This window comes from Papaver somniferum, chromosome 11 (genome assembly GCF_003573695.1).
Source record: "Papaver somniferum cultivar HN1 chromosome 11, ASM357369v1, whole genome shotgun sequence".
NCBI lineage: Eukaryota > Viridiplantae > Streptophyta > Magnoliopsida > Ranunculales > Papaveraceae > Papaver > Papaver somniferum.
In genome coordinates, this window is record NC_039368.1 from 13885823 (window position 1) to 13899125 (window position 13303).

Here is a 13303-nt window from a genome sequence, read left to right on the forward strand (position 1 = left end):
TCATTAATTTTCAGATAACCACCAACAGAGTTTTCTTACAGCTTAAAAAAACAATTATTGGCCTAACCCTAAGCAATGGATCACACACACGTGTCATTAATCAAGTGGCTAGTAATCATCCAGTAATGGAATTGCTAAATAAGCCCAAGGCAACACTAAAGGCATACTAAAGAGATAGCCCCTATAATGCATACTGTGACATAATGATAAATGCCATTAACATCTTTTTCTCTGTCTCATTGTCTCGTATAAAAAACATTAAAACTAAACAAAACCCAACCCAATCCTCAAATCCACTTAAAACGCCGTTGAATCAATCTCTTTATAATAAAAACTCGTTCCCACAATCAGTAAACCACCGTCTAAGTGGTCTTAGTAATAGCATGTAAATTTCCCTCTGAATAAAATAACTTCTTTGAATCCTCTTCTCAATATTTTCTTTTTTAATCGCTTCTCAATATTTGTCGGACTTTTGGACGGTGGATATTTATGGAAGTTCATATTTGTCCCACCCCTTTTCAACGGTGGATATATCTCCAGACATAGGCAACATTTTCTCTTTCTCTCCGTCTCTCTCTATATATATGTTATAGTAATGCTCGGTTGAACCCACGAGTTTTGCTATCTCAAGCTTGTTGTCAAATGTTATATGATCAAAACTATATCTTGATTTCTAGTCTACTAAGTCAAGTCTCAGACTAGGTTAGAATTTGGTAGTTGAGTATCAAACATCACCCTCGAAGACTGAAGATCAGCGAAGACATTTGAAGAACTTCTATATTAGGTATGTGAAGGCCGAACCATTATATTTTACTCATTATCTTACCATTCTGTTTGTTGAGACGATGTCGTATGACTTCTAGTAGATTTACTAAGAAGAAGTTTCTAGTCAAGCCTGTCTTGTTAAAAATCTCGAAATATGATTGTAGCAAAGATGTTCGACAATCCTTAAACAATATTAGTTCTAAACAATTTATTGTGTGAATTAATTTGTGAATAAATTGTAAATTTCTCATGCAGATGATTTCATCACGTGGCAATGTTTCAAACATCATATGAGAGAAATATTGAATTATCTGATATTTCTGCTCAGGGTAGGTTAGCGAACCATTTCGCAAACCATAGATATCTGAGTTTCAGAAATACGTAAGGTTGGCGAACCAATTCGCAAACTGTGAGTTCAGTTGGGGACAGTTCAAGAACCCGGTTCACGAACTGTTGTGTACTGAATTTTGAAGATTGGTATTATATGTTAGCAGTTGGAGAACCCGGTTCACGAACCGTGTTCAACTGATTTCAGTAGTATTGTAGGGTTGGCGAACCCGGTTCATGAACCGTTGTACCCTGACTCATGAACAAGCCTAACGGTTCACAAACCGTTGTACCAACCTTCTTAGTAGTTTATCAGATGCTCAAATACTTATTTTTTGAACATGTTTAACATTGCTAGAGCTCTCTCAAATACTTCTAAGACTTAAATTAACATCAAATTGCTTTTAGTTCTATGTCATACTTGCAAAACCGAATAATTATTATACACGATTCCAGAACCGGTTCCTATTATATACTCTTCTATCATATTTTCAGTACATAAAAGTGCTTGCTTGATTCTCAAGTTATCTTAGCTTGAATTTTTAGCAACCTATGGTCTTTGAAAATTGTAAATAGAGATGCTCTTTCAACTGGGAAAATCAATCCCTGACAATTTGTGTCCTAGTTTATTCTAGAGTCGTCATATATTGACCTAGGTTTCCTCTGAGAAACATAATTAGGTCTACGACTAAAAGACTTTCGCTTTGGGGATTCGTGAAGCCAGGTCCGACTATCTTTACCTTGATAGTTCGTGTATCCTGATCTTGCTTTTCCTGTTATAGAGGTTTTCATAATGTCTTTCAAGCATGATAAATAGTTATCTTAGATATTGTGATTCCTTAAGATAAATATTTGAAAACTTATCTTAGTTGATATTTTTAAAATTGTTATTGAGAGGTGGTTAAGAATCTAGCCTACTGTTCGAGAGTCGTAAGTTCAAGATTTGTGAGGTTTGCTAGCTTTATCTATTGCAAACAAATATCCTCACCTTGATCTTTGATTTAAACAAAAACCAATGGCTTATCTATTAGAGGAAGATTGGTATCACAAGTATTCACTTAGGTTAAAGCAACTCTTAGGCTGTAAAGGACGTCAGCTAAGGGAATCAATTGCACAGATCCTTACGAGGTTCAAGAGACGTAAAGAACACGACTATAACCGAATCACTTGGAGTGTGGATTCGGTTTCAACTATATTCCAATGCGAAATCTAATAGTAAGCTAGTGGCTTAATACAGTTTGGTGTTCAAATCTGGACGAGGACCCGAGGTTCTTCTGCTATTTTGGTTTCCTCATCAACAAAACTTCTGGTGTCTTGTGTTTTTACTTTTCCGTATTATATTTTGTATCTTTATAATTAGATTTACACAAGTTTTACATATTCAATCTTAGTAGACATGTCCATCTAATTGTGGTCGATTACGGGACTCGTTTCTTGTAGAATTCGTATCTCGAAAGATAGATAACAAGTTTAATTACTTGGAAAAATTATGATTAGATTATTTGGATACGACTAGATTGATCTTGGATATTAATTTTTGAGATTGTCCAAGTATTCTTATTAACAATCAGGTTCACAGACTCTTGTCTATATACATACTGATTGAGAAGAGGTTAGAGATATAAACTCAATATACATATTGTCAAGGATCATTTAGTTGGTCTACTTGTAATTGTATTAGATTTTATCTATACAGGTTGCCGAACGAAAAAGTTGGTGGTGTACTTGGTACCCTGCTTTTTCAATATATTCTTAATCGTCTTTTATAGACGATTTCAACAAGTTTCATTTTGATATATCCAATCACCAGAGATGAAAGTGTGATTTGCTTTCAACACTTCTAAAATTAAATGAGAATTTTTATCCGCCAAAATCAAGTCATTTCAGGATGTTAATGTCATCAAACTTATCAAACGGAAGTAGAGAGCTATTCATTGTGATTATAAACTTATGGATTGTGTTTCATATCCTCGCACTCCTCAGCAAAATGGGGTTGTGATAGGAAACATAGGCACTTCGCTAAGGTCGGGACTCGGGACCGTTTTTGAAAGTCCAGTCAGTCAGACGAGTCAGATGTATTTTAGCCATGAGTCAGACGCGATTCACGTCAAAGTAAAAAGTCTTGACCCCGATTTAGATACGAGTCTGTGAGAACGATCCAAGTCCAAAATGCCCGTATAACAAAAACCAAAAATAACCATGTCGTCTTCATTCTCTCATTTCCATAGCAACACCCTCTTAAAACCCCTCTCTCCCTGCCAATTCTCACTCTTATAGGTCAACAAACATGCTCAAATCCATCATTAGATTGGCAGTATCCGCAAAAAATCAATCAAACCTAAAAAATGCCCTAATCCCTGCAACTATCAATATCCAATCATCAAATTATGCATCAAAAACTCCCAAAAAGAAATCAGTAAACCCAAAACAAGCTCAGAAATCAAAAAAGAAAAATGAAATCAATACTAAATCCGATGACAATTTCGTTTCAGACGAAGCAACTATTTCCGTTGAAGAAGAATCACGTTCTCGTCATCTTGCTGAAGATGTTAATAATAAGGCACTTGATGTTGGCCCTAATGGTCGTCCTTTGTTTACAAAAACTCAAACTCTTTCTCAACTCGATAGAAAAGATGTTTGTTCTTACATGTCCTTTGAGTAAGTTCTTATTATCTAATTCTCAATCTCAATTTCATTCTCTATGCTGATATACTTACTGTTTGATTTTGGTGGTGTCTAGTATGGAAGCATTGAATGCAACTTTACCAGAAGGATTACCAACAGGAATGGCAAAGGAGTTTGAAGAATCCAAAAGGACTGCATTGCTAATTCGGCAGAGTTTCTTGGATCTTCGTGACAATTACAGGCGCATTGTTGATCCTCCCTTGCAATCATCTAGTGGTAATATAGTCAAGCCTTTAGTTGAATGAACAATTGTTTGCCCTAATTTGTGTAGTTGTTTGGTATGTACTGATTGAGTTTAATAACATAATGTACTGTAATTCAGGAACTAAAGTTTCCTTGTTAGGATGTAATTTCGGATTATATATATGACGTACGGGCAGACTTTGTGGTCTCTATGTTTCTGTGCACTTAAGGAGTTGAGATGTGTAATGAAAGAATAGTTCTTGTGTTTGAAGAGAACTTATAAGGTGAATGTTAATTTTGATGAGTATGTTACAGATAGGAAACCCCGGAAGCAGATTTTACTGGATGGTCCAGTTAGTTCAGGGAAAAGTATTGCTCTTGCTATGCTGATCCACTGGGCTCGTGAGGAAGGTTGGTTGGTGTTTTATGTCCCGGAAGGTAAAACATGGACTCATGGAGGATTCTTTTATAAGAATGAACAAACTGATCTTTGGGATACTCCTTTGCAAGCTACAAATATTCTCCAGGTATGTAATGTTTTTTTCCCCCTGTGACTATAGAGGAGTCTTAAATAGCAAGGACAGTCATTAAGGCTATATGTGTTTGCGTTCAATTTTAGGTGTCTGTAATGTAAATTAGAGAAGTTTTTCCCATATCAGCATGTCCACGATTTCCAATTCCACTTGCCGCGCCTGTGCTTCTTCGGAAATCTAATTTTTGTGACTACCATTATCATTAATTTTAGTAGGTGTATATCTCAGTCCATTGTATGTGATTTGTTGTTGCTTAAATTCTAAGGCGGGATGAGTAATTTTTTCAACTCGCATGTTAACTGCTGTGCTCCACAATAGTGGCTGATAAACTGTATACTTGGTAGTAACTGTGAGAATTTCATTGGAAAAACATTTGTGGTAATAATGCTATCTGAACATAGATGTGGTTTATGTCAATGTTGGTTTATAATTAAATATCTCAGAGTTATAAAAGTGCCTAATAGTATCTTTCATCTACTAATATTGCATGCCTTGTCTATTATAGGATTTCCTTAAATACAATGAATCTCGCTTGCAACAATTACCTTGTCATATATTTGATGCTATTCCATTGGGAGAGGGTGCTGGTGTTGGAAAAAGGAGAGGGGTTGATTCAATGGCGATACCTGAAGGTTCCACTCTGTACGACTTGATTCAAACAGGAATTTCTCATACACATTCTTCTGTTGGAGTTTTAGTACGTCTGCGGGAAGAATTATCACTTGTTAAGGATGTTCCTGTGCTTTTTGCAATTGATCAAGTATGTTTCATTGCCCAACTAATTATTTTGAGTTTGGTTGATTCATGACGACCGACTGCTTTAGATGCACGCATAAAGCAATAGTAATAATGGTTATTTTTCTTTTGTTCACCTGTCAGTATAATAGCTGGTACACATTCAGCGAGTTTGAAGAAGCAGTGACAGCTCGGTCAACGAATCCAATTCACGCTAACAAAATTGCAACGGTTAGTGCGATAAGCATAATAGTGTGTATTGCTGAATCTGCTAATATGTAAATATGAGTACATAACAACATCACTTCTACAGTTTTGTTTGTACATCCACTGTTATATTGCTCTGCTTATACATTATGTTCTGATACTTGTTTTCTTGTAATTTTACTGAACAATCTCTTTTACATTTTGTCTTGAAAAAGAACTTAGTTTAATTCTATGACTTATTTGTGCTAGCATTAGTGGACATGAAGAGCCTTTTACTCCTATGACTTTAAAAATGTTCCAAATGTCCGAAAGTCTAAAGAAATTTGCAAATGTAGAATGCGAAATATGCAAATCATAGACCAGATAGATATCATGGGGAACAACAAAAGAAATTCAGAACTAAAGTGATTTAGTTAATGGATACCGGTGGTTCTTTGGGATGGAATATGTACAAATTAAGTACTCCAAGATGTTGTCAAAACTTTTAGGGTAGCTTGTTCTGGACAGTAATGGACATACCAGTAATGCCTTTATCGTCAAGCAACTTTTAGAGTAGGTTGTTGTTAAATTAGTAAACTTTTGCTGTTATTTCTTTACAAAACATAATAGATGAAACCCCGCAAGCTCTAAGAAGCTGTGATCTGTGATGGTTGCATGTTTGAACTAATTGGATGGCATTGTTACGTTTACTAAAGCATGACTTTCAGTTGCTTTGAGTTGGGTTTTTATGTTTTGAAACTAGACTTTTATTATCAGGTTTTGATATGCCCTTTTTTCACACTCTCAAACACAATGCTAGTGTAATAAGAATTCTGCTTGATTAGCTTGAAAATGTAGCTATTTCTATAGATCATTTCGTCTACATAAAACAACTTATATTGAGAGCAATAATGTAATCTGTGTTGTTATTTTTCATAGGTGAGTGTATATCGGCCCATGACGCACAATGACATGATGGTGGGGGCTTTTTCCAATTCAACAGCAGTTGGTAAGTTACGAAGGGACCTGCCGAATGTACCAACAGATGCTCGTGTAGACTTTCCTCGTTATGGCTTAGACGAAGCTGCAACGGTTTGCCATTACTATCTCAGGTGTGTAATCTCTCTCATTTCCTTCTCCTACAAGCTCAGTTAATCTTCCCTTATCCGATATTAGATGCTAAAATAAATACCAATATAATACTTATGCTGCATTTGAACTTTACATGAGCTCAGCTCTAGGCTGTGATAGGAAGTGAACCTGCAACTTTTTGAATGCGATTAGGGTATAAATGTAAAACTTTTACCTATAGTTCGAATTTGCATTTAGCAATACGAACAATCTGGTTGTTTCTCATGATTGCAAGACCAGATCTATGCTTGCCATTTTTTTAGAACTTGGAATACTAGAAGAGTGGAAAAATGAGGTGTTAGGCATTATACTGTAGGAAATGATTGCTGTTACCATAACATTCCTCATATTACTGATGTCCTTATAAATGGCACCTAGAACAAACCTAGATACTTTCCCAACTTGTTGGACCAACAAGCCAAAAATTTGTTTGAGTCCGATATTCTATATTTAATTGGTGCAAGTGTGGGAAACACCATTCGTTGTTATTAGATGAGGATGAGCCAAGCTTTCTGTAGTGCATAACGTATACACTCATCTGACTTTTCATGTCACGGTCTGAAGGTTGTTTTCTTTAATCTATAACACTGGAAAATTTCTCACCGTGCTTTGTCAACATGGAATATTTCCAATACAAACCAAAACACATTCCTCTATATTTCTTAAGCACAAGTGTTTTTGTGGATCGTATTCAGTGCATGAGTTGAACACTGTAGGGAGATGATTTTTGCAGGAACTTGAGTGTTTCTTTATGTTAATGATTCTTTTTAGTAATTAAAAATTTCTTTTATTGGTTGCTAATATATACATCCAGCTTCTCAATTTGGACACGTGTTCGCTTACATTTTGCGTACTCTGCATCTCTTACAGGCAAAGACTGATCATGCGTGAGGCATTCTCGGAAGAAAAATGGAAGAAGATTTACTACTTGGCTAATGGAAATGGTTCAGAGATGAGATGGTTAGCTCCCCTTATTAGATAACCAGTCTAATCATGCGACTCGATAACTTGGCACACCCCACTTCTTGGGTGTTCTCACCTCATCAATTGGTTCCATAGGACAGGTCAATATTACGAATGGTTAGATCTATATTTCCGTCAGATCTGGAGCAGAAATGGTTAAACATGCCCCTTGTGGTAAAGCTACCATCTTTGCCAAGGGGCTGGTGCTGGAGGCCATATTCGTCTCTTTCTGACCTTTGCCAGTTAAAACGAATTTGAATTGCATTTTTTATGTCGAAAACACCTTGGAGAAATTTTGTACCTCTGGTAGTCTGCAGCTATGAACCAGAGTTTTATTTTTCAGAGAGAACAGTATTGTGTTGTCTCATTTTGTTCTTCCCTGTTTTTATATTTTAGAGAGAACAGTATTGTGTTGTCTCATTGTGTTCTTTTGCTGCATCTTTTCCTTTTTTTTCTTTCTAGATTAAGCAAATTGTGTTACCCAGAGACGTGTATTGAGGTTAGGAAATTTGTTGAAATAAAATACCATCTTAACTGCTGGACAAATGTCAATTTAATTCATAGCAACTCTTATGTATCTTGTATATTTTGTGTTCAGTGTAAATTGCCGCAAATTTTAATCACTAAGAGCAAAGGTATTGGAACTTCTCGAGACCTCTTGTCTCTGATATTGCGAAGCTCTTGAGACCTTTATTGATAATATTTTAATTGAAGCGCTCAGAGGAAATGTAACAAAACACAATTTATGCACACTGATAAGCGTGTTGACCATTGTCCCATACATCAGAGGAGAAAACACATGATATAATTAAATTCGATAAAGAAGTGGCTGGGGAGGCACCACTACAGCAACATCCAGCACCATTAATAGATACAAGCCCAATAATAGTGCGTAAGATGGGAAGAAAAACCTAAATTAGGTGAGATCAGGATCAGGCCCGTCTTCTTTTGCCTTCAGTGCTTCCTTTGCTCTCAGCAACATTGTGGTTTTCCATGCATCCTAAAGCAGCAAAAAGAAATATGCAGAAACAGAAGTATCTTAGTGATGTTAATTAATATGTGACAAAACAAGGAAAATAAGTAAAAAATAACAATCTTATTAACTCCGAGTGACTTAAATTTAACAGTAGGCTCTGTTACATGGTGTTGACATTGAATTAGGCTGACACGAGTGTTCTCTTCTCTATTTAAGCAACAGTAACTGAGCGCACACTGAGAAAGATGGAAACCTACCAGTCGGGTCATGCTATCAAATTCTTTCACTGCATCAGTAAATTTTCCAATATCTTCCTCATCCATTGCGGCAGCCAAATCCTGTCATACAAATGAACACTTATATCCTTGGTGAATCATGTATTGAACAATATAGGCTTTCAGGTACCAGTACCAGTGATGCAGTATATCTCAAAATCAAGAAATTTGAAGGAATGCATTCCAGGCTTTTGGGTACCAGTACCACTGCCGTGGAACATGTCAAAATTGTCAATAGTCTATTTGGAGGGGACTGTTCCAGTCCGATTCATGGTTTTAGCACTCAGCAAACTTGCACCGGCCTCAAAATATGAAAGGAAACTCACCCATGGGAAAAATATACATTTTTAGGTTACCAATGATGGGAATATGTGAAAGTTGTCAACAACTAATTTGGAGGGAAGTGTTATAGATATATTCAGGGTTTTCCAACTTTAAAACATACACTGACTTCAATTTAGTTAGGACAGTCTCTCCTTTGAGTATATTTAGATGGACGCTTAGATGCAGGAAGGACAACGATGCACTGCCAACAGGTGGTACGCGTTTATACAGTAAATTATTTGGAAGGAATAAAAAGAGACTCATGATGGAAAACTAATTATTTGGGAAAAGGACAATTTCGAAGATAATTAAACTAACATACATACAGTAAGCCGAAGACAGTTAGCTAATATACATATTACAATATAACTTACAGTTAAAAGCTTGCACTCCCGAGTTCCTGTAAAAGTCGGATCGAGATCCTGCAGAAGCAATTGAGATACATTAAAGTCACTAGTAAGATAATAATAAAGTTTATGTTCAGGGGGTCTAGATGGTGCCAAAACATACCTGATATTTCTCCAGTGCATTGGTAATAGCAACAACATCGTCTTTACAAAGTTGGCAAAGGCCAGCGTTGAGTAGGTATCCTTTGACACTGTACTTCAGAAGGTTATTGTTGAGAGACTGTCTTGCTATCTCTTCGTATATCTCAATTGCCTTTGGATACCTAGGATGGGTAGTCTAATGTCAATTCAACAACAACTTTATTTCATCAGAGGAGAAGAATTTAAGGCTAGCACTTCCCAGGGGTGCAGGTGATTTATGTTTTAAGATTTTAACTATCCCACAAGAAATAATAACAGAAACACAAAAGTCTGACTCCATAAGAAAGCATTTAGTCCCTCAAGAGTCTCAATGACTCTATCATCTTTTCCACTAGAATCCTTCTAAATATAAGCTACAGCTGATGAAATTGAAAAGGGGCATGATTGATATGTATCGGGGAATAGGCAAGGAACAAATGTTCTAGTAATTCAAGATTTCAGAATATCATAAATTAACCCGAACGAGTCAAAATTCAGCGAACTTCGACGAGCATGTTTACTAGTCATTTACAACCTTAAAAGCATTACTTACTGTTCCTGTTGGGCAGCAAATTCTGCAACTTTCAGCTTGCACTGGTTTGCTGAAGTGTTCACTTCTTCGCTTTGGAAAAGATCAGCTGCACGTTCAAAGTAAGCAATAGCTTGGTCTACGTTTTGTTGAGCCTCACTTAACTCTCCAATTTCCTGCAGACAACATGGATGCATATTATTAGTAAGTACTTAAATTGACAAGACTAGGTTTCATCAGAAATAATGTGTAACAGCAACACTTTTGTTTCTCAAAATTTCTCCTCGTGTGGCACACGCGCAGAAACAGCTTTGCCAGCCGTTAAAGTTTAAGATATTTGCAACTTAGCTCCAGAAAGTATGGAACAATAAAGAGGAAAGAATGAAAATGAAGAAAAAGACACAAGCTTTTTTTTTCTTTAAAATGTAGATGGAATCATGTTATAACTCATGTATAGGAAAGATTGTAAATAACTAATATAGTGGACATCGTGTCGTGTCTGCGTTTCCTAGTTTATTTCTCCGGCCATGTTGAAGAGACCATATAAATAATTGCACCTAAATCATTGTTACACAGGAAACGATAAATCTGTATAGTACTATATGTAGACAATATTTCAACATCACTAAGAAAACCAAAAAGCAAATACCGCTGGAACCTGCACAAGAGTTGTGCAAAATATCATCACAGGATTCTCCGCAATAAACAGTTGCAGTTATTAAGAGGAAAAAAAACACAATTACAATCTTGAGAAATTCCAGAAGAAAAAGAAAATGATAAGACTTTCTTTAAATCTGCAGTAACTTCACCTTGCAATACCTAGCAGCCATGTTAAACCTTCCAATTTCCATGAATTGACTCACTGCCTGCTCCAAGCATGATACCGCATCTACAGACACATAACTATATGGTGAAGAAACACGAGATATACATAAAAAAGGAATGGTTCAATTTCGTTACATAGGGGAGAATCAAGTGCCTTGATTTAACGAACGGAAACCAAGTCTGGCCTCCAGGAAGAATCAAAGGAAATACATAAGCAACAAGAGCAAGTAACCCCAGAACTAGTATATAACAAGTAATCCAACTTCCATTCAGAACTTTGGTCAGTCCGAGTAACAGATAAGAAGACATGAGTTTTGCGTGATGCCTGCATAGCCGCAGAAGAGTCCTCCTATTACTGGAAAACTAGGTGTAAAGCGTGCCTTTAACATGCACACCACCCAAGCATAATTTGCCGAGCTAAGCTTGGAAATTTATTAAAGCCACTACTAAACACCAAAGACAAACGAAAGGGCGTGTTGCTTATGATTACATGAGTATATCATAGAATTTTGTGATCACATCTATATGGCCTCGACTTTGCATACTTGAACTTTTTACGGGGAGAATACTAAACCAATGTTTGAACAGCTATAGTTGTGGTGTAGCCGAAAAGGCACCTTTTGGAGAAATCTTTTTGTATGCATTTGCAGCATCAACATATGCTGAAGCAGCTTCATGTTTGCTATCCAACTGCAATTAAGGAGATCAATATCAGCGTACCATATTTAAACATCAATGATAAAACCTAAAGTATTATGCATATAAAAATTATCGGCTGCACGCCTCACTTTCTCGCTAGTAACTCGAGGATGGTGGCTTGGCACCACAATAACCCATGACATTTACCCAAAAGCGTACACCATCTAAGGGCCTTATGTCTTAGCGCCATGCCACTGCCATCCATGTCAGACTGCGATCAAGTGGTGTGCAGCCTAGCACGGTTATTAACATATAACAAGTTCAAATCATTATACCTTCAGATGACAACCAGCCAATTTGATGTATACTTCTGCAGCTCTATCCCCTGTAACACCATTGTACCAGTCAAGTTAGTATGACACCAAAATCAACACAAGTCAAACCATTAGGTTTTTGTTATGAATTATCACAAATCATATAAGTGACTGTTGCATCTAAAGTCTGCAAAGATCAATCCCTCTACCTCTTTTTTCTTTTTAATCATTTATGTCCAACCCTAATTTCTGATCAGAAAACTTATGCGTAATGACTGATCCAGCTTACTTAAATTAACCATCAGAATTTAAACATAAAACCTAGAATCAAGAAAAAAAATTAATGAAACAGAAAAAGAATGTTATAAGAGAGTGGACATTACATGCTTTGGCGATTTTGAAAGAATTGGCAGATTTTTCATACAAATCAGCAGCATCTTCATATTTAGAAGAGAATAAAGCCCAGCCATTAATTTTTTTTTCAGCTTTATTCAAGAAATCTTCTCCTTTTGCAGTTTGATCCTCCATTTTCTTAAAACATTCGACTATCTTTCTCCCTCTTCTCCTTCTTTTAATCTTCACAGATATTTTTAGAAAGAGAGGAAAAAACTACGTTCAATAGGGATATTCCGATGACGACCGAAATTAGTTTGCTTCGGAAGTAGGAGAACTGTCGAATCTGTCGATGACTTGTCTCGAAACTAATTCTAGGTAGGGTAGAGAACTAGAGATGGCTGGCTGGAAGACAAAGAATGAACTATTTTGCTCAAGTTTTGGGCTTGTTATGCATGAATTTGAAGGTTATTTTCTGGCTGATAACCCATGAAATTTTTTTGATTTTATTCCCACATAGTACTGGGGAATATGCCACGACTCTTGTAATTAAAGTTTTTACATGCCAGGGGCCGTAAGATCCGGATTTATGAGGTTTGTTAGCTTTGTCTAAACGAAAATAGCCTATCTGTAGAGACAGATTGGTATCAAAAATCTTTACTTCGGCCGAAGCAACTCTTAGGCTGTAAAAGACGTTAGCTAAGGGACCTAAGTGCGTAAAGCCTTGCAAGGTTCAAGAGACGTAAAGAGCACGACTGTAACTGAAATGATTGGAGGGTATATTCGGTCTCAACTACATTCCAGTCCGATGTCTGATAGTAGGCTAGTTTTTATAGTGATTTAATACAGTGTGGTGTTCAAATCTTGACGAGGTCCCGAGGTTTTTCTGCTATTGCGGTTTCCTCGTTAACAAAATTTCCGGTGTCTTGTGTTTTTCCTTTTCCGCGTCATATTGTGTATCTTTATAGTTGGATTTGCATATTCAGGCTAAGAAGATACATTCGATTAATTGTAATCGATTACGAGACTTATTTCGTGTAGAATTCGTGTCTT

General features: G+C 36.4%; 2 protein-coding genes across 2 annotated transcripts; one reads left to right on the plus strand and one right to left on the minus strand.

Annotated features, from left to right (window-relative positions):
* Positions 1-3287: 3287 nt before the first annotated feature.
* On the plus strand, positions 3288-8046 carry LOC113320879. The gene is made up of 7 exons (XM_026568777.1): positions 3288-3750; positions 3833-3993; positions 4276-4487; positions 4999-5253; positions 5373-5459; positions 6354-6526; positions 7416-8046. The coding sequence occupies exons 1-7, from the start codon at positions 3380-3382 to the stop codon at positions 7525-7527; spliced, it is 1371 nt and encodes a 456-aa protein (XP_026424562.1). The 5' UTR covers positions 3288-3379; the 3' UTR covers positions 7528-8046.
* Positions 8047-8176: 130 nt separating this feature from the next.
* On the minus strand, positions 8177-12669 carry LOC113320880 (alpha-soluble NSF attachment protein 2-like). The gene is made up of 9 exons (XM_026568778.1): positions 12301-12669; positions 11939-11988; positions 11582-11654; positions 10949-11028; positions 10164-10315; positions 9594-9753; positions 9458-9505; positions 8742-8822; positions 8177-8508 (listed from the first exon to the last, which is right to left on the minus strand). The coding sequence occupies exons 1-9, from the start codon at positions 12443-12445 to the stop codon at positions 8425-8427; spliced, it is 873 nt and encodes a 290-aa protein (XP_026424563.1). The 5' UTR covers positions 12446-12669; the 3' UTR covers positions 8177-8424.
* Between the last annotated feature and the right edge of the window lie 634 nt (positions 12670-13303).